The sequence below is a fragment of the Scomber japonicus genome, chromosome 4 (genome assembly GCF_027409825.1).
Source record: "Scomber japonicus isolate fScoJap1 chromosome 4, fScoJap1.pri, whole genome shotgun sequence".
NCBI lineage: Eukaryota > Metazoa > Chordata > Actinopteri > Scombriformes > Scombridae > Scomber > Scomber japonicus.
In genome coordinates this window covers 19,031,224-19,050,391 of record NC_070581.1, presented here as the reverse complement: position 1 = coordinate 19,050,391, position 19,168 = coordinate 19,031,224, and the positions used below count along the sequence as shown (strand labels likewise).

The 19,168-nt window shown below is 42.7% G+C and overlaps 1 protein-coding gene across 1 annotated transcript in view; it reads right to left on the bottom strand.

The window, feature by feature from the left end:
* The window catches only part of LOC128357600 (leucine-rich repeat-containing G-protein coupled receptor 6), a 39,015-nt gene extending 20,860 nt beyond the window's left edge, over nucleotides 1–18,155 (bottom strand). The window contains exon 1 of the mRNA XM_053317963.1: nucleotides 17,911–18,155. Coding sequence (XP_053173938.1) covers nucleotides 17,911–18,155 — 245 coding nt within the window. The remainder of the gene's footprint in view (nucleotides 1–17,910) is intronic.
* Between the last annotated feature and the right edge of the window lie 1,013 nt (nucleotides 18,156–19,168).

The following is a 19,168-nucleotide window of genomic DNA, read 5'->3' as shown; positions in this document are numbered from 1 at the left end:
TAGAGAGGTTGGAGGAGAGGGAGATGTAGAAGAGAATTTTCCCCAATGAATCATTGTTGGGCAGCTGTAATTTCCAATGACTCTTTCTCTTTTCCAGATGTCTCACTCTACCTTCCTCAGATCTGACCCCTCAATCTCCTTCCATATCTATCTCTTTCCCTCTCCGTCTTTCTCGTTCTTTTTTCCCTCCGCCAGGTTTCTCAGGAGACCACCTCCTTCCTCCTTTTGTTCATTGCTGTATCATAGACACACTCCATTTCTCTCCACTTCTCTCACACACTTTCTGACGTGAGAGGGTGTGTTGGGGGGTGAGTGTTGACGCAGCTGCATTGCGGTCAAAGAGGGAGAGGTGCAGGATGCTCGGATACATGCATACACACACACACACACACACACACACACATGCAGACATACAGACACACCTACGAAACCTACTTTTTTTAACACTTGGACAATATGAGGACAAGTTATGTGTCAGCCTCTGGTAGAAAACATATATAACCTTGTGGCCCTAGTCATGTAAGGTCATCTCTTCGATAAACAATGAAAGCAAGGAGGAGTTACGTCACCCCTTCTTTGCTTTCACAGCCCTTGGGGTCTTGCATGAGTTTTGAAGAGTGAGGCGCATACATATGTGTGTGTGTCTGTGTGTGTATGACACTAACCATTGCTCATAAAGCCAGACCACCGGGCTAGCAAGTGTAAACTGTGCTCTCAGAAGCCCTTCGCAGTTGGGAGTTTTGACACACTGGCTGTTTGTTTGTCAAGTCAGCCAAGCTGACGGGGAGCTGGATGGATCTATCCGCAGGCATGATCTATATTCAGCTTCAGGAGAGACGTGGAAAATACACTGCACGGCAACACTCTGGTCCTCAGATTTGGGCATTTGAGTAGCCATATTTAGCAGTTTGGTACTCTGTCAAGGATAACATTTAATAGGAGAGTCTAGGTTTCTTCACTCTCACTGTCACTGGGTGTGAGGAGGAATGTTTTCATCATGTGATGAGCTTGCAACGTTTACCAAGTCGTTTTACTATAAGATTTTACAGGTGAGATAATTATGAAGCCTTTTTACAACTTCTGCTGACATTGAGTCTTTTCTCTATAAAATACATGTTAGTTTGCCTGCATGGGAATTTCTTGTTATGGACGCCCCCCTCCTGGGAGGTCTGAGTGCTGAACAGTGCCATCCCAGCTAAGAAAGGTTAAAGGTGTTACTCAAGGACACATAATGATGGTGGGTGCTTTTGATCAGTGGCAAAGGAGAACCAATTTCAGGAATCACATCACCATTACTGATCTTGTTCTATTCCTATTATTTAATGAGCAAGTCGCTGTATTGTTTGTATCTCATGTTCAGCCAGTGAGGCTGCCATGCATGGTGTCAACTTGCTCATTAGGAAATCTAATCTAATCTATCTACCTCTTTTCTTCTACCTATATATAGATATATATGTATGTATGTATGTATGTATGTCTATGTATTTTCTTCATCTTATTTAGCTTTCAGTGTACAGTAAAATATTGATGCATAATGCATGGATGAACTAACAAAATAGTAAATGTGATAAATCCTAAAATTGAAACATTCTTTTTAAGTGCACCTCAGCAGCTCCTTCAATGGATTTCAAATGTAAAACACTTGAACTTTTTTATTAAGTAAAATGATTCAGTAAATTTAAGCATATGATCTAATGCTTTTTGTGATGACTCCAAACACTGTTATTGGGGGGTACCTCAGGTCTCCATCTCAACAAAAGCACTTTATTGATGTCATGTAAATTATATGCTTTGTGTTTGTCCTATTTTTGGCACAGTCTACGCAGCTTCAGGCAGTAATGTGGCAATGCATGAATACAACAAGTCTAAAGTACTACTGCTTGATTAAAGTCAGAGAGAAATGTAAGTGATAACAGAGTTGCCATGGAGATGACATGGCTAGTAGTAACAGCAGACCAGTTGAAATAATCAATACCAGGTGACATCACTTATGACAAAGAGAGAACAAATCACCCCCTGAGTCCTCATGAACAATACACAAACACACCTTAATCCTAGTCATTGTCTGTGTACTAATATACTACAGAGAAAAATATTTATTGGAACCTTCAGGAGGGATCATTAAAGCATAGCAACACATACACACACATGCAGGCACACACATCACACAGCTTCTGGGGATGCGCCCATGGATGGAGACAACTCTCCATTATCTGGTCCTGATTAAAGAAGCCATAAACAAACGTTGTGTGAAGTCCGTAACAGCGGCCTCACTCAGACAGAATAAACACGCAGCAATGGAGAGAGAAAATGTTTAAAAATAAAGACACACAGTGGTGAGTCATGGGGAAAGGTTGAATGCAGCTCAGCTCGGCTGTGCTCTCCAACAAGCTCATTGGGAAGTCAGAGAGAGAGAGACATTTCTGCTCTGCAGGCCAAGGCCTCCGCTGACAACTTGACGTATCGTTGGAAGGCGTTGCGCTATGGCTTGTTTTTAAAATCAAATAACAGCTGTGGCTTTTTTAAACCATGATAATTATGATTGATGACTACCACATGTGCATTGTGTCGGCTGGCGCTGTGACGTGCAGATATTTTCAGCGCAAATAAACGGCCGCAAAAGAAATGAGAAAGAGAGCGCTTAAAGATTTTGCAGCCTCTGCAGTATATGGGAGTTTCACAATTAGAATTGGGGTTTCTGCGTCCCCATTTTATGGGCATCTCATATGTGTGTGTGTGTTGTGTGAAAAAGAGGGGGACTTAGTGCAAGTATGTGTGTCAGTATCTGTGTCTGTGTGTGCAGTACAATATTTTTTCCATTTATAGGTGGCTGCGGTGTGTGTGGTAAGATGTCTGTCGCTCATTTTCACACCCCTATTGTTTTCCAGTGAGCCTGCAGATGTGGTGGGTACAGTCCCTGGTTGCGCCTTCACCACATCATACATGGACACTGTTGGGGCATGGAAACGGATTGCTGTGTGTGTGTGTGTGTGTGTGTGTGTGTGTGTGTGTGTGTGTGTGTGTGTGTGTGTGTGTGTGTGCATGAGGGAGAGACAGAACGAAAGAGACATAATAGAAGCTTATGTGGTTTCTTTTCTTTATTTTTCATGTGAGTATTCAGTAGGGACCCATCCTGCCCTATCTTGGCCATCACGGCGTCAAGAAAACAGCATGATATTGCTCGCAGGACAACACATCTCTCAACCGGCAGAGGCACATGGGTCATCTCCTCCCCTGAGATCTCTGCGTGCTGCTGAATGATGAACTAAAGACTCTTCAGCAATATAGAGCACACAGACAAGGAGACCCATGCTCATCCCTCAACAAACACACATGTGTATATCACAAATGTGCCTCTTAACTGACTTTTTATCCCTGTCCGCTCTGAATCTGCAGAATGACTGACAAAGCCCCCAGTGATCTTTTCTGTTTCCCTGGAGAGGAATTAGACTTTCATGTGCATGCATGTTATTTTGTGTTTAAGCACAGTAGTGCGCGCAAAATTGAAGTCAATATTGCAGCAATTGGAGGGAGAAAAAAAAAACAAATTTTTCCATTCCTATTCCCTTCATCGTTCCATGATTTGAAGATACACAATGTGCTCTGATAGATCGTTTAGTCTTTCCTTTCCAAAGTGTGTGAGAGTGTGTATGCATGTGTGCATGTGAATGTAAGAGAGGAAGGCTTGGCATGGGAAGAAAGGTAAAGCGCTGGATATTTGACTGTTTTATGCTGTGATTGATAGAGTAACTATGGCAAGGAGCTTGTCTTAAGGGGGGAACAGAAGCATGAAGAAGCAGAGGTACATTTCCATTCATCAGCCTTGGCCCTTTCTCTCCCTCTCTTATGCCACTCTATCGCTCATACTAACTGTCTCTCCCTCCATCTCTGTTTCAAATTTCAACTGGAGCATGGGGTTACATAGTCCGGTAGTTACAATAATGTGATTTATCATATTTCCCCTTTGCCGTCAACAGAACTACTGAAGTATGTTATCAGCTCTGTGATCAAAGGTACTGTGTGTGTGGGTGTGAATGTGCCCCTAGCTCCGTTGTAGCCAATTTAAAACTTGAAGCCTTTCTGACAAGGGCTGGTGATTTAGCGCAGCAAAACAACTGGCCACATCATATGAAAACACTCCTGTTTATGTACAGAGACATACACACACACACACACACACACGCTAGATCCACCAGCACACCACTGCACTCAAGGCTGTGGGGTGGATGATGGACCACCCTGGTGAGAGAATCTACCCACAGACCGGGACAGATGCGATCAGCAGTCAGGTGTTTGTTTCTAGCATCAATAGTTAAACGTGTCAGTTAGACAAAGCTGGGTAGGAGCAGGCTAAGGGGAGGTAACTTGATACATTTCTCTTTGGAGGATATACATTGTCTAAAAGTAAATCTTTTTTTATGAAAGAAATACAAAGACAATGCTTGTATGGAATCTTTTTTATGGAAAAGTTTCTGGCATGTTGCTCTAGCATAAAATTGCATGCGTCACATGCACTAGCTTACATTGTTGCCCTTGAGAAGGATGTTTTTCATGACTCTCTTACGAAAACACACACACACACACACACACACAGACACAAGAGCCATACCCTGAGGCCTTCCCTCTCACTTCCTCCTCTGCGCTCACTCTCTTTCTTCTCACCTCCCTGCCAATCCCTTTCTCCTTCACTCAGGTGGAGAATTTTACCAAACAAACAGCCAATAATAATGGTAAGCTCTGTGCCTTTGAAGGTGGCTTATCTTTGAGGAACATTGGAGTAATAGATCTTTAGTGGAAAGCAACAACCAGAGCCTTGCCCAGAGGGCAGGAGTTTTGCATTAGCAGTGCTTGAGCCACACCTTGGCTGTCTTTTACAGTAACTATGACAGTAATGTCTTCAGTCGGATTCAGCCAGTCTGATCCTCTCCGCTTAGTTCTTTGAAACAGTTAAGGCCACGATGAAAGACGATCTTTTATTCCACACAATGCAACTGGTAGTCAATGCTTGGGCGCCGCCTTAAAGAGGGCCTAAATGGTTGGTGTGTGTGTGTGTGTGTGTGTGTGTGTGTGTGTGTGTGTGTGTGTGTGAGTGTGTGTGAGAGAGAGATAGAGAGAGAGACCAGAATGTGTGTGTACAATGTGTGAGGGTGAGGTCTAAGTGTGTTTGCTTTTTTCTATCTGAATAGACTGACTGCTTTGGCATTCAGTTTCTCTCGCGGTCACACATGAGCTTGCACACACACACACACACACACACACACACACACACACACACACACAAAGGGTCAGGAAGGAGGGTACAATGCTGTCCTCCCCTCCTCCTTCTTCTAAAGATGTGTGTTTTTTTCTCTCTCTCTCTCCCAGACTTCCTGGGAGGGGTACACTGCCCTTTGTGTCCAAAGGCACTCTCTCTTTATCTTTCCCTCTCTTATTCTTTCTTTCTCTCATTCACTGGGCACAAAGAGTGAGGGAGAGGGCGAGTAGAAGTCTTTCACCTGGACAAGGAGGGCCACAGGGAGGACTCGGTTACAAAAGAGAAGAGAAACAGAGAGGGAGTAAGGAAGAGAAAAGACGAGATAACAAGACAGAAAAGGAAGATGCGTCTGAGTTTTTGTGTTCCCATATTTTCTGCTCTTTTCCGCTCACTGTGGTTTAGGGGAGGATGACAGGCGGATGTTTGGGTGGAGAGAACGGCTGTTTAGTCTGAGGCCATGTCATGGGAAACATATTCATGCCCTCTGGGACTTATTCATACCCTGGTATACCGCACAACACACATACACACGTGCACATACACACTTTATGTCCGCTCCTAGTCCTCCCACACACACCCTGTCATGAGACAGAGGGGAGGGGGGTGAAAGGTCAAGCACTTCAGTAATGGAACAGGAAGTGTTGGAACAGTCGGAGCTACACAACATACAACTGCCTCCAACATGTGGACAGGACTGACAGGCAGCTGTTGTGGGTAGGACATAGCTTCGGAAAAGCATTCATGGCCCTGCCCATAGTCCACTAATCTGTTGTTTTGGCATGTATATTTTGTCTGGCTTTCATATATGTTCTTCACATGACATGTGCCACAGAGCATTTTTTGTTTCTATGTAAATTGACACTAACAATTCATGGCACATAAAGGAAATGTTTCATGAGCACAGGACAAACACATGCCACTGAAACGTATTGAAATAATCGCAAAAATGTGTGGTAAATGGGTTACAAATTTCACTACTTTTCCACACATCCTGAAAAGGTATCTCTTACAGAGATTTCTTTTCCTGCACACTTATTTGAGGCAGATTCTCAGCAGTGGACACAAGAGTAAATGAAACCCGATGAGTATTAGTGTCAGGCTCTATTATGACTTCATTTGGTTGAATGGCAGAAACAGGAGGACACTGGATCCAGTTAGAAGACTGCTCAAATCCATTCCTGGCTCACTCCTCCTTTACTGCTGCACTCACAGATCTATGATCAGCTCATCTGCTCCATATATTTAACAGTACCCATGGATAACATCTAGAACTGAACTTAGATCAGCACTTGATGAAATCTTACCCCATACCAATGAGGACATGTGGCTGCTGTTGGTTTAAAGAGATTTAGTTTGGCCTCTTGCCATGCATGTAAAAAGTCCAGATTTCCTCTTTTGCTCCCTTTCAGACATGTAATAGAGATGTGAGTAAGTCTGGCTGCAGTTGCATAGACTCTGCAGTGGCAGAATTCCCTGCTGCCTCTCTTTAGAGCAGATGGAAAATACACCTGTGAAGTCCACTTTTAGCAAGAAGTAATACTTAAGCCATCATCGTGACCTGACTGCTGTTTCTGCATTCAGAACAGTTAATTTAAACCTCTGAAATTAAGAGTCCTGGAACAGATTTTGTCATTCACCCCCCCTTCTTCATTCATCTCTCCACCTTCTGTTTTCTACATCCCATTCTCCACTTTCTGGTCATTTTCATACTTGTCGTGTGCCCTGAGGTGTGTGCACGTGTGTGACATTTAAGTGTGTCTGTGATTGCTTCTTTGTTCCCTTTAGCTAACTCCCATCCCAGTGGTCCATTCTGCCGACCTAATCCCTGCTAGCATTGCTGTATCAGCACTGCTCTGTGGGATGCTTTGATGCTGCGCAGGGGGATTGGATAGGGCATTAACCGTCATTAATTCAGTCTGTGCATGTGAGTGAGTGAGTGTGTATGTGTGTGTGTGTGTGTGTGTGTGTAAGTGTGTGTGCAGGCAAGCATAATTGAATATATCGGTCTATGCATGTGCAACGTGTTTCCTTGTGTATATTGTGCACATGGGGGTACTGTTGGTATGTGCACGCACATATGCGTGTGTGTGTGTGTACGTTGTTGGAAAGGGCATTAAGTATCATTAGCTCTTACTAGTCATCACCTGCACATTGCCAGCTCCACATGAGCCATTTTAGTCGGCAGGCCTGGCCCACGATCACACAGATAGGCAGACAGAGACAGACAGACCCATGTTGAGGTACAAAGCAGACTTAAAGGGATATGTCCTACAAACACTGCTATGAACACACATGTGAACATTGTCCTTTTCTGTATGTCTAGGGTTCATTATTTTTTGTTTTGATTAAAAACTAATTTTGGAATTTATTGCGTTATTTGGAATATTAACGATGGCTAAAAGACATATTTTAAAAAGTCAATGCTAAACCCTGAGAGACAGTGTCTTCTTGCAGTAGGAAACCAAACAAGTTTTGGATTTGTGGGTGCATAAAACTGTTAAAAATTAGTTTAATCCAGTCTGCCAACTAGTCTCATAAATTATAGTTTACACAGGTCATAGGTATACATGTGTACACGTACACGCACAAGGACAGTTAGGGACATTTGTCGTGGCCTGGCCCAGGATAGGACAATGCCCTCTCTGTAGTGGAAAAGAGAGGGCTAGTGCACTTGCACAGATTCATGCACACGCTCACACATGCAAATATTCCCATGGATTCTCAGGGTTGGAAAGGGGCTGAACAAGAATCTGGGCCGTGCAGGCATTCTGAATTCTCTCAGTCAAAAGCAGCCCTTCACCCCTCATCCACACGTCATGGGGAGCACATTCCAAGCCCCCATGTCATACTTGCGTCATGCTGGTATCACACGAAACATACAGATCCACATATTCAGTCAGTGGGCACAGGTCTGACCCCAGCAAATTCCAACCACTGTTGTGTTTCGTCCACATGGGCTCATGACATCCAGGCTCCTGTGCATATATACTCCACTTCCCTTATCTCCACCTCCTCCATCCGAGTTCCCTTCAAGATCTTGTGTCGGTATTTCTTTATGCTTTTTTCTAAAGGACAGGAAATGGAGCGGTTGAGTGCACTATGGCCTCTGTGTCTTCTCTACCTGCCACTCCAGAGGGACTTGTCATTGTTTCCATTGTTGTCCTGTACCTGCCTACCTGCTGTCTGTCCCTGAGCGACATTTAAATGCCTCCCAGGTTGCTCTCAGGAAACCACAAACCGCTGCACTATCCAACACTAACTGCCTATCCCTTCTCTCCAACACCCTTCTGGCATAAATATCACTTTTGTAGCAGGCGGAAGTGGCTTTTTCTGCTGGTGTTCACTGCAGGGCCTCCAGGGAATCTAGGAGAGAGCTAAAGAATTGACACTTGGAGACAAACAGTACAGGTTTGCAGGAAGGAAGGACGGAACAAAGGAGGGAAGGATGGGTGGACAGAATCAAGGAAAAAAGTTTGAGCTGTAAACGTTAAAAGTTATGAAGATTAACTATGAGGTTATATGTCACTTGTTGCTTCCGGTATATAATCAGAGGTGCGCTACTCTTCCTCAACTCTGATCACAGCTGACAGTTAGTTGGCTTTTAGCCAAAGCACCTCCCCCAACCACTGTATGCACACATACACACCTTGAAAACATTTACACCATTTGGCTTGGCAGTGTTTCCCCTAGGTTGACTGCTTTGGGGTGGTGGGGAAGGAGGAGGTGTGCTGAGCAAAAGTCGGAAGCAGCCAGACATTTCTCCATTATCTGTTTAAGAGCAGCTGAGACACTAAAATGAGAATAGCTGTTCTACCTTAAAGTTCAGTCCACCTTAAATTAGCTTGGTCATGTAAGGCTAACTCGTTGTGGCTAACTTCTGGGATAATCCCTAACTTTTCCAGCAGTTGGAGATGAGACTTTTCTTGGTCTGAAGGGCTGCAGCATTTATTAACTGACACACTGTAGCCTTCATTGTACATTTACTGCCATAATGTAATTTACTGCTCACCTGCTAAAGTTTTAGCAGCAGAGCTCATAATCTTGCAATGCTGGTGATCTGCTGCAGAATGAATATAGGGGGAAAATTGCTTTGGTATGCAGCCTTCACTTTTCACACTCTGCTGCCCCAAGCTATATGCATTCATTTTGATTTTTCGAACAGGCACAATGTACATTTACACTTAGTGCTGTATGACCAGCTTCAACAACTGCTCCAAAGACACACAAACAAACACACTCAAGCACTTAATGTATGGATTCTTGTTCTAACTGAAGAAGGCCAGAGGAAACAGGTGAAGAAAGGAGAATAGGTGGGGGAGGAAGGATTGACAGAGAGCAAGCGAGGGAGGGAGAGGAGTGTAGATGGGGCAGGGGGCTACCATAGACGTCTGGAGCCAGGACACTGATGCTGGAGCTGATAGCCGCTATATAGACCCTCCGCTGACAGTATGTGTGTGTGTGTGTGTGTGTGTGTGTGTGTGTGTGTGTGTGTGTGTGTGTGTGTGTGTGTGTGTGTGTGTGTATACCCTGCTATTCTTTTATTTTTGTTCATTTTTGCCCCTCCAATCCTCTTCCTCCTCCATCCCTTACATATCTCTCTCTCTCTGTCTGTCTGTCTCTCTCTCTCTCTCCTCTGTCTCAGACATGTTTACAGTGTGACCCCGGCCGCTCATGATAGGAATCATTCCATCAACATAATGGCTAAATGACACGCACACAACTGTTACAGCCACCACACAGAGGCAGGATGTTGTCTTCTGCATATGTACATGAAGTATGTGTGCGTGTATGAGTTTGCCTGACTCTTCATTGCTTCATATATATTATTTCTCTGTCACCAATTCCTAATTCTCACCTTTCTCCTTGTCAGTTTTCACCGTTTCAGTTCATCTTCCATCCCTCAATGTTTCTTGCGCTCTTGCTTCACCTCCATTGGCTAGAAAAAAATAATTCCCTCAGCAGTCTGGGTGGTCTTCACACACACATACACACACAGACATGCGCACGCTCACACACTCCTTGGTTTTCTTCTGTCTGGTAATGCACTAGCTGTGGTTTCCTGGCTTTGGCCAAAACACCGTTAGAAGTTCACCGCACTCACCGCTACCACAAAGCATCACCTAATCGCTGCTCAACTGCAGTCACAAACCAGCCCCAGACTCAAATACAAATGTTCTCACACACTTTTCCTCTGAAGACTGCTGAAGGAAGTGTGAGATGTGTAAACACGAGCACCTAACAAGAAACTGACAGTCTATGGACATAATCACACCTGCAAACATTCCAGCTAGATCATGAACATTAATTATGTTCAAAAGTTAATATTTGCTTTGGATAGACAATAGCCCATCAAGTGGACAGTTGACTAATTCATTTGCTCCCAGCAAACATTTGTGACAGATTAGCTACTTAGTGTGTCACTGTGAAGCCATCAGTTATGACAAGTTACATTGCTGGCAGCTACATATAAAACAGCACAGATCCCCAATGTATGTACTGTACACAGTGTTCTCAAACTCAACACATATTAACACAGATGCACACACGCCCACGCAGACACACACCCCTGGGCAGTGTCTTTCCTCTAATCTAATATCAAAGAGAAGGTCCTTCAAAGCCTCTCACATGACAGCTCATTTCATGCATTGCCCACGGAAACGATTATTGTCATAAATCTCTACCCACTCTGCTCTGATTTGCTCCGAGCACCTTTACCTCTGAATAGTTAAATTCTTTTGCAGAGTCAACCTGCATTCATATCCTTGTTAGGATACAATCATTTTTGCTGATTACCATTGTGTATGTACCTGTATGCAGTTGGGTCACCCAAGTGTGCAAATAAACACTAGAAATTAGAGTGAGTCATGCATAACCTGGATTGCCCTCTTGGCCACTATAGCATGTACAGTTGTGCTCACTTTGAAGAGCTCTCCAATGACATGGGTGAATGATGTCATATAGTTTCACAACGTTGTGGTTTGTAATGTGGACTGTTCCCAAGCAAATCTCTGTGACCTCCGAGCCTACAGTATGTGCTGGGAGGCTAATCCGGCCTCCATAGCACAGCGGGGCGTGCTTGACAGTTCTACAGATCTTGGTGGGGATTGGACCAGCTCTCCGCTGTTGTAACCTTTTATACTCCAGGACGAAATAAGAAACTGAAGCCTGCTGTGGTCTGGCTTAATGAGCCACATCTACGATGTGTGTGTGTGTGTTTGCTTGTAAGGGAGGGGAAGAGGGTTTGTTATTGTTGTTTGTGTTTGATGATTTTTGAGTGAGGCAAAAGAGAAATCTGTGATTCTTGTGAACAGTGTCTTAATTTGCTCTCTTGTGCTGTCCTACATTCTCTTCTTCTGCTCGCGTTCCCTCAGTAAGTATGTGTGTTTCTGTGACTGTGTGTGGGCGTGTGCGGTTGGTCGCTGAGTTTATTTATCTTATTCTAAATCAGCCCTTAAACTCACTAATTGGTCCAGTTCCACCGTTAGGTAACGAGGGGAAATGAACAATTACTCTTGTGTTTGGTTTGTAGTGAATGATGTGTGTTTGTGTGCATATCTGTGTGTGTTGTGCGTGCGTGCATGTGTGTACCAGGTATTCTTCATGTTGTGGGGACATAAATCTGTTTACACAGTGATGTTGTGGGGATTATTCATTTCAGGCTAAAGACTTGGTTTAAAACTAAGTTAAGTTTAGGGTTATGTTAAGGTTAGGGTTAGGGTTAGGCAAGTAGTACTAAAGTGATGGAAAGATGTGTGCGTGCGTGCGTGTGTGTGTGTGTGTGTAGCTGTAGAAGAGCAGTTAAAAGCAGCGGTAGATTTCCACAGAGGGAGTCTCACTGTCATCACTGTTTTTATTTTAAAGGAGGGGATGAGAGGCTCAATACTCCTTCTCACATTCATCTCAGATTAATCACTGTTTGTGCGTGTGTGTGTGTGTGTGTGTGTGTGTGTGTGTGTGTGTGTGTGTGTGTGTGTGTGTCTGTGTCTGTGTGTGTGTGCTGTGCTCCATTATTGGGCCAACTGGCTGATGTTCTCATAGGTAGAGTGATTCTTGGATGGAGACTGTATTTCATCGCCATAAACTCTACAGGCTGCTAACTAGCCTGCTAACTGCGTGCTAACATCTGAGCTGCACCTGTGGCCGTGTGAAGCTTGCAGGGTGCTAACATCTTAGAAGCACCTGTGGTTGTGTGAAGCCTGTAGGGAGTTAACATTTGAGCAGCTCCTGGTGCTGTGTGAAGTCTGCAGATGACCTTCATCTGTGCAGCACTATGCCTCCTAAGAAAGGACAGTTACCAAATCTTCTAGAACAGCAGGACTTCTACAAGAAGATAGTCTTGTAACCACAAGTAAATTCTCAAATCTACTAGAACAGCAGGACTTCTACAAGGAGCTTCTACTCCAAGATAAGATAACTTCATTCAGTCATTCATCCAACTAATCATTGATGGGACCGACAAAAGACTTGATGGAGTAATAAAAGATATCCAGGGGGTGAAAACAAGCCTGCAATTCATGCAGAGCTTTGTTGATCAAAAAACAAGTAGAAAAGGACACTGAAAAGAATCTACAGGCTATGGAAGCTGAGATCTAGTGACTTGTAGAGGAACTCAATGGGATTATGTCTAAACTTGACTACATGGAAAATCAATTGAGAAGAAACAACTTACTTGTGGACAGCATTGCTGATGAGCTGGGAGACAGCTGGGAAAATTCTGAAAAGAAGATCAAAACCATGCTGGAAAAAAAACCTAGGCCTGAGAAGTGAGTGCATGGAGACTGAGCACGCACACAGAGTTGGCCAATGCCAGGAACATGGCAGACCCAGAGCAATTGTAGTTAGATTCCTTCTTCTCATTTTAAAGACAGCAAATCCATCCTCTCCATAGTGAGAAGGCTAAAGGGAATTGATATCTTTATCAATGAAGACTTTTCTAACATAGTGAAAAAGGAGGAGAGACCTACTTCCTCACCTCTGAGAAGCCAGAGAAGAAAAGACAAAGCCAGCCTGAGGTATGACAAACTGGTTATTCAGCCCAGGGTTTAGACCCAGGCTGACTGAACAGACCTTTGCTTTTAATTCAGATGGACAGTGTTTTTAATATGACTGTATGAATAATATATCTGGGTTTACCTCAGAAAGGCCTAAGTATTGCACACCTTAACGTCTGTAGTCTGAAGCATCAAGTTCAAGATCTCTCTATACAACAATGATAATGTAATATTTCAGAAACACATTTAGATATCTTGGTTAATGACCCTGAAGTACCTATAACTGGTTATACTGCAGTATTTTTCAGACATGATAGAAAAAGCATTGGGGAGGTCTTGACATAAATTCATGCAAAACTACATCCCAGTGAAGTTCTGAAATGATTATGGTGACAATTTTAGACCTCCTAGCTCTAATGTATGATATATAGAAAACTACAGATGCAGACAGAGAGATATACTTTCAGGAAGATCTAATCACTGACTGGCTTTTTCCATTGTGTGCTCTGAAAGAGAGATTATTAGTTGTAATGAACATATGTTATTTTACTCAGATGATGTACACGCCTATCAGGGTGAGCTCTAACATAAATTGAGTCATATCTGCCATGTGTATTGACCACATTTACACTGCTCTAAGGCCATATCCATCCCTCTTGGTTTTAGTCATCACAATACAGTGGCTATAGCAAGAAAAACTAAGTACCAAAAGGTACTAAAGTACCAAAGGCTTAGCCAAGGATTGTACTGCAAAGATCTTATAAATTATTTTGCAAAGAAAAACGTTTTTAATGATATAAAACAATATACGATGAACTGTGCACAGTGAAAGACACAGATATTACACTATGTATTTTTTTGGAAATATTACAGGCTGTTGCTGTCAAACATGTACCGACAAAAAAAATTCACTGTGAGAAGTACTTAAGCCTCATCTAGCCCGTGGCTCGGTGAGGAATTGAAAACATGCCTGGCTCACCGGGATGAAATGAAACATGCTGGAATAAAATTGGGAGACTCTATTCGATGGAAGAAGTACCATAAACTCAGAAACAAGACCACAAAAATGAACATACATTATCAAAACAAGATTCATGAACTAAAGCATGATGGGAAAATGTGAGCTACCCGTATAATAAATTGTTTCTCATGAAAAACAACGATTGCAGGTTTAATCTAAAACCAGTATACAAGTAAAGGAGGGAAAAAATGATCTCAGTAAAGAATTAACAGTCTGGACTGGATCACCTCAATGGTAAAAGATTTATAGCTGATTACATTGCTGAACCTATATGTCACAATTTAAACCTTAACCTGAAGGAAAATGTTTTCCCTCGTTCCTGGAAACTTGCCAAATTAATTCCTGTATCAGAGAACAGCAAGATTGCCTTCAGTGTGGTGAGCAGCACACCTATAAGAACGCTTCCTGCTCTTAGTAAACTTGTGGAAACACTAGACTTATCTCAAATTGTAAATTATTTCTTAATCATTGAATTTAATTCTGAGTGTCAGCATGCCTATAAAGATGGCCACTCAGCCCGTGCTGCTTGAACACATATGACTGACTTATGATGACTGGCTGAGTCAAATAGACAGTAAGAACATTGTTGGTGCTGTCACTTCAGTGCTGCTTTTGATATAATTGACCATGACCAACATTGAAAAAAAACCATCAGCATATTGTTTCAGTGCAAATGGTCAGCTGAATGAAATGTTTCTTTACTAGCAGAATGCAGTGTGAGTACGTCAGTCAGAGTTTTTGAGCTACAAGAAAGCTTGAGTGAGAGGTTCCCCAAGGTAGCTACCTTGGTCCTCTCCTCTTCTCAATTTTTAGCAAGTGATCTATCACAATGTACACAGCTGATCCGCTAGCTTTACATTGTATAAGTCCACCAACAGTCGAAATGAACTTGAATTGGGTAGAAAATATCTAGCTTGTGCTAAGTGTATCTATAACAAAGTGTATTATTTTTGCTTTGACTCATGCATCAAGGAGTGAGTTGCTCCTCTCTCTCAATGAAGGGTATAACTTTGGATCAGTTCCATGAAGGGAAGCTTTTAGGTGTCTCCCTGAATGAGCAGCTTACCTGGTCTTGTCAATTTGATAGGATTGTAGCCAAAAGGGGTACAGCAGTGTCTGTCATCAGGAGGTGTGCCTATTTCCTGACTGATCACTCAGACAGACAGATTATACAATCGCTGGTTTTGTCTAATCTTGACTACTGTTCAGTAGTTTGGTCAAGTGCGACTAAAACAATTTGCACACGCTTCAACTTGTGTAGAACAAAGCTATAGTCTAGCTCTTCACTGTTCATCTGGGGCGAGAGTAGAGGGCATATACAAAGCTCTCTCCTGGGTAAAAGTGGAGGACAGATTTTCTTTTGTTACATTTGTAATATTGCCAAGCATAAAAGCTTACACTCAAAGATCATATATCAGTGACAAACACAGTCAGAGAACAGTTTTGCACAGACCTACTACGCAATGCTGCCATGATCCCTAACAATAATCAACTAGCAGAGCACGTTTAAAAAACAACTAAAGAAACGGATGATTTGTAGATAAGTGAAGAAATATTTTTCATTGTTTATCATATAGTTTAGTTTATAGTTTATCATTTTCTTTTGAATATGACTGGGCAATATCCTTGCATTAAATCAATTTTGTGATAAGAAACTAGATATTGTCTTAGATCTTGGATTTCGTAATACCATGATTTGGCATGAATGCTCTCTTTTCCTGGTTTTGAAGGCTGCGTTACAGTGGACTAGTGTAATGTTCTGAAGTTGTCAGACTGCCCTAGCTGTTCTATTATTTGCCTTCTATTATCATTATTTGTATTATTTGCCTTACCTATCTGGTCATTGCATCCACATTACTGATGATTGTTTATCTAAAATCTCATTGCATAAGTATTTTGTGAAAGCACCTACTGTCATCCCTACAATATTGACAAAATATCAATATTATGGTATTTGGTCTAACATTGTAATATTTTGACCAATATTGTGATATTTTGATTCTGTCCATATCGCCCAGCACTACCCTTTAAACTGAGAGGGCTCTGTTTGGTAAGGGGTGATTTGGGGGTCTGAGGGAATCTTCGTTTGAGTGTATTCTGTATGTTGATGCTGTATTTTTATGTGTGGATCCATCCCAGAAAGAATAGTTGCTACCATGGCAGCAACTAATGGGGATACAATTAAACAAAAAAAAAGTTTTAACTTTCAAATGAATACAGTGTAATCTGGCTGACAGCTGAAACGTCAGGCATTACTCAAATAGTTTTCTTTTATGTCTCTCTTTTAGAGTCATTTGCTACATAAACTGTTGATCTTGCTTCACTCCCACTAAATTCTGTCCTTCCCCTGTTGTAATACTTGTAGATCCTCTGGTGAGCAACTGCTCTATCACACCCTGTTTCCTGGATTTGACTTCTATCACTTCAATATCAGTTATCACAAAGTGTCTCTAATCTGTCCTCAGAGGCTTACGCAGCAAAGCAATTTGAAATATCTGACTCTAAGCATAGATTAGAGTCTATGGCTGTAAGCCACAGTAGGGTGGTGTAAGAAAGCACTTAGATCTCCTGTCTTTTATGCAATAGATGTCTAAAGCTACTCTCTTTCCCAGTGGTAAGAAATGTTTAATGAATATTGTTAATAATCATGGTATTTACATTTTGTGCCATGAGCTTTAGCCAACCTTTCAAACATATGTTCACAAATCATATTATAAGATTGTGTTCACTTTTCTTCAACCTTTGCAAAATTAAGTAATTCAAAGAAGTCGGTTTGTCATGTTTTCAAACAAATTAAAATTGAGAGTGGTAGAGAATTTTTGTAGGTTATGCTAACTATGATTTATATCTGTTTAACCACTGAGTTGAGAGAACAGTTTATGCAGATTGGTGGCATAAAACTGATCATTAAACCTCAAACACATCACTTCCTCATTCACACAAATAAATGCTTGTGTCATATGCTTCCAGCTTTCACACACACACACACACACACACACACACACACACACACACACACACACATACACACATACACACACACACACACACACACACACACACATATACTGTATATATACACACACACACACACACAAATACACTTGCATACATATACACAAAACACACACGTGCACACACACACATACTCTCACGCTGGATCTCCAGTTGGCGCTTGGAAACCTGACACTGAAAGAAGTGGTCCAGTAATTTTGCCTTAGTGGTCAACATGTGCACATACACACGCACACTCTCTCTCACTCTCGCATACACACACACACACATGTTTCCACTTGGCCCTGTCCGTTTTTATCTACATGTGGGTTATACTGCTGTTTCCTGGTCACACATCCAACCGACTGTTGAACTACTCACTAGGATGAAATCCTACCTTCAATTTGGCAGCATGAATTAACAGTTAGGACTTACAAACAAAATGGCACTGAGCCATGATGAAGGAGAAGTTTGAGGATCAAGAAGGGTTTAGAATGAGATTCCCAGTGGAAACATCGGTAAAGGATGAGTGAGGTTAAGGAAGCAGTAAGAGGCCTGGAGGTGGAGAGGTTAAAGTGAAAGACAGAATGGGAGAAGATAACACATCCAAGAATTTTCTAGCTGTTGCAACTGTAACACTTTTTACTCACAGGTAAGTGGTGAGAGGGTTGAGGTTGGGTGGCACAGACGATAGTCCCAACTCCGAGCAGTCCACCATGACAAAGATCCCATCTTCCTCACACTGGCACTGAGATGGGCACTGCAGTGCCGCCGGTCCCTGCCTGTCCTGGATCCGTCCATACCCCCACATGCCGGGGGTGGACCCCCAAACTCCTCCAGCCACACAGAGAAGCAGAAGCACAGGCAGCATGTCTGACTGTCCACCTGTCTGCATCTACACCTGGATTTTTGTCTTGTCACACTCTCTTCAGTCCTTCCTGATGTTTGAAGTGTGAGCTGTGACAAAGTTAGGACGTCCCAGAGTTTCTTCTCTTTTATAAATACTCCTCTGACACTGTTCAAAAGCCCTCTAACTACCTTTTACTTCAATGCAGGTTATCCACACTTGTCACAAGATGTTCATCTCTCTTTATCTGCTTTTAACTGTCTGTCTGTTCCCTCTCTCTGTCTCATTCACTACTTCATTTCCAGAGGTTAACTTTGTTATAACTTCTTTCCCCTCTTTCTTGTCTTCCCTCTCACTCTGCCCTTTCCTTTCTCATCGTCTTCCCCCCCCAAGCACAGTCACTCTTTCTTCCTCCCTCTCTCTCTCTCTCTCTCTCTCTCTCTCTCTCTCTCTCTCTCTCTCTCTCTCTTCTTGTATATATCTCTTGCTCTCTCTCTGTCTCTCTCTCCTTACCTATTGTAGAAGGAGCGCATGAGTTGTGAATGAGCTATCCTCATTGGCCCACAATTTAGGGATGGGCTGGAGCATCTCCGGAAAGTGGGAGGGGCCCGCGATTCTCAAACTCTTTCCTCTCTTTCTCCCTCTCTTCCTTCCCCCTGTTTTACTTTGCTGATAAGTTCAATGTGAAGAGAAAGAGTGAGTGTTTAGCTTGAGAAAGGGAACAGGAGGGCAATACAGTACTGTGGTGTGAGTCAAGATTTCTCCTTGTGGGATGTTATGAATGGAACTGAGAGAAAATGAGAGACAGTGTTTACAGCTTAAAGACAAAGGATAAAAAAAGGTCTGGAGGGTAAGAATGAAGGCAGTAGAATGTGTTTGGCTGTGTGAGAAAAATGCTGAGGGTCAGAGTGTGTGACTGGGAGTGACTGTTTGGAGGAAATTGGAATTCTGACACTTCAGCACCCCTTAGTCCCCAGAAAGAGCAGAATCCAGTGTCTCGTAAGTCACACCTTCTCAGGTTTCTGCCGCTGGAATGTCGCGATCATACACCCGCAGAAAGC